Raw genomic sequence first — 2,639 nt, 5'->3', positions numbered from 1 at the left:
AGGACGAGGACGAGGAGCTCGGGGAGCCGGAGGACGACGAAGAGGAGGAGGAAGAGGAGCCGGACCCCGAGGCCCCCGAGAATGGCTCCCTGCCCCGGTTCGTGCCGCGCTTTAACTTCACCCTGAAGGACCTGACCCGCTTCGTGGATTTCAACATCAAAGGGCGCGACGTGATTGTGTTCTTGCACATCCAGAAGACCGGGGGCACCACGTTCGGCCGGCACCTTGTGAAGAACATCCGGCTGGAGCAGCCGTGTAGCTGCAAAGCCGGCCAGAAGAAGTGCACCTGCCACCGGCCGGGCAAGAAGGAGACGTGGCTTTTCTCCCGCTTCTCCACCGGCTGGAGCTGCGGGCTGCATGCCGACTGGACGGAGCTCACCAACTGCGTGCCGGCCATCATGGAGAAGAAAGACTGTCCCCGCAACCACAGCCACACCAGGTACTGTCTCCCGCCCGCTTTCGCTTCCTGCCCCCCGACCCCCCCCCCGCCCTCCCCCCCGACCCCGTGCGGACCCCGCGCTGCCTGGAGCTTGCGGGTGTTTCCCCAGCGTCTTCCAGCGGTTGGGGCAGAGGCTTCGGGAGTGGGGTAAGAAACCTCTGGATAGCGTCCGGGTCTTGAACTCCTCTCCCTCCCTTACCCCGCCCCGGCCCCCGGGCCTCCTGCCACCCCCTTTCATTTTCAAAGGTGTCTGGGAGCAGTAGTGTCTGTTCTTCCTTGTGCCTAGGACGGTGTGGCCTCCCACCGACCGTGGAATGGCAAGGAGGCCTGGGTTACACTAGCGAGGTCGGATCTTGTACCTAAGTTGCGTGAGTGGAAACCCAAACCCGGTAAAAGGCAGGAGGAGCTGGGCGTAGGGAGGCAGGGCAGGAGTTTTAGAGGCACCGAAGCCAGAGACGGGCCGAATCTCTCTCTTGGGCTCTTGGGTGGCTCCTCTCCAGCTCTGGGAAACAAATCCTCCTGATGTGTCTTTGAAGATACACTTTCAGATTCCTGCTGTACCCCGATAACCCTAATTCTGGAGATGGCCTTTGTTGCTGAGCAATGCCAGATTTGGACTCGTGCTGTTCTCAGCAAGATTTCCACTCTCCCCCCGGCCAATCCATTAACTCGGTCCAGAGGTATTAGGTAAATGCCTACTGTGTGCCTGGCAACGTGCTACGTGCTAAGTGAATACAGAGATATAATAAGTAAAATGCCTTCCTTTCAAGATGGATGGTTTTCTCTGCCCCACACCCCCTACTTTTAAGTAATAATACTGCTGAGAATTAGGAAAGTTTGAAATCTTAATAGCCAATGGAACTGCTTACATTATTAACATCCTTTGAGAGAGGCATGGGCTTAAGAATTTGGTTGAATGTTCTTTCTGCCCATTGCAATCTGAAGATTAATCTGACATGTTTGCTCAAGGGACTAAAATATTAAAAGCTTGGAACACTGGTTTATTGAAGTTTTTATCTCAAAGGTTTCAAACAATTTGGTGGAAGGAAATAGGAATTTAAAAACTCAAGCTCAATATGTTGATATCAGTTAGCTTTTGCATTTGACATTATGGAAAAACTTCATTTACTGGAAGCTACCCAGATTCTGAAATTCACCACCACTGAAGCATCTAATTCTACTTCATTTCTCCAAGAATGAGCAAAATTTCATTATGGGATTTTTTACTCTGGCAGTTTTTCAAATACTTTCTCTCCTCCCTGCTCCTTTCCTTGTTAAATGGAAATTGGTTAGAATAGGAATCTGGTTGGACTTGGTATGAAGGCTCCTTCCTTAGCATATTTTAAGAACCTTTTACTTTTAAAAATTTCGAATTGGGTAGTATTTTAGATCCTGCCCCTCTCTTTTAGCTCAAAACAGTTTTTCAATTAATTATGACTTTCCATCTTTCTGAAAGACAAGACTAGTATTTCAATGAGAGATGATCTTTGCTATGTTTTACCCAAAGTTGTACTTTTCGTACTGAGACCTTTAAGTATTAATTCTTGAATGACCCCAGGGAGTTTGCTAGTCTGATTCCCAGCTGCCATTTCAGTAAAACTAGAGATTTTGATTATCACACAGGGACATCTAAAGGATCTTCAGTAGAGACTGGCAGTCTCTTCTACCAATATGTGTAGAAGTCTTAGTGAAGAGATGAAGAGCTTGGGAGGAATTAGAGGGGATGGAACCTGATTACTGGAGTTTTGCTTAGTGATGAAATTTTGCTGCTGCTATAGACCCTACATGGACCAGAGTACTGAGGTCTCACTCCTTTAGGAAATCCTCAGTATCTCTCTACTCTGGGATGTAGGAAAAATGCACCGTGGCTATTTGAACATATGGTTTCTGTTGCACAAGTGGCTCTTTCTCTTTAGTGATGGACCAGGAACATTTATTTCTGTCTGAACCACAAGTTGTCAGATAATCACCCTGCACTGGTTAGCTTTTTTTTTTTTTTTAATTTAAAATTTTCATGGTAGGGTTTTTTTTTTTTTTTTTTTTTTTTTTTTTGTACCACGGGTTATAATCCTTTTTCTTTTTCTCCTACACGCTCTCTCCCCTTTCTGGTATGCTAAGTTACTTTTTTTTTTTTTGCTGCAGATGTTGTAGGAAGGAACGATGGTGGTTTATGTGAGGCACCCTGCGTTGAAAGTTCTAG

The 2,639-nt window shown here is 47.1% G+C and overlaps 1 protein-coding gene across 1 annotated transcript in view; it reads left to right on the top strand.

Moving 5' to 3' along the window:
• The window catches only part of HS6ST3 (heparan sulfate 6-O-sulfotransferase 3), a 650,727-nt gene that overhangs the window by 359 nt on the left and 647,729 nt on the right, over positions 1 to 2,639 (top strand). Inside the window, exon 3 of the mRNA XM_029938443.1 lies at positions 3 to 439. Within this exon, the coding sequence (XP_029794303.1) occupies positions 3 to 439 (437 nt within the window). The remainder of the gene's footprint in view (positions 1 to 2; positions 440 to 2,639) is intronic.

The sequence above is a fragment of the Suricata suricatta genome, chromosome 4 (genome assembly GCF_006229205.1).
Source record: "Suricata suricatta isolate VVHF042 chromosome 4, meerkat_22Aug2017_6uvM2_HiC, whole genome shotgun sequence".
NCBI classification, from domain to species: domain Eukaryota; kingdom Metazoa; phylum Chordata; class Mammalia; order Carnivora; family Herpestidae; genus Suricata; species Suricata suricatta.
The sequence above is the reverse complement of the archived record's forward strand: the minus strand, read 5'-3'. Positions and strand labels throughout refer to the sequence as shown.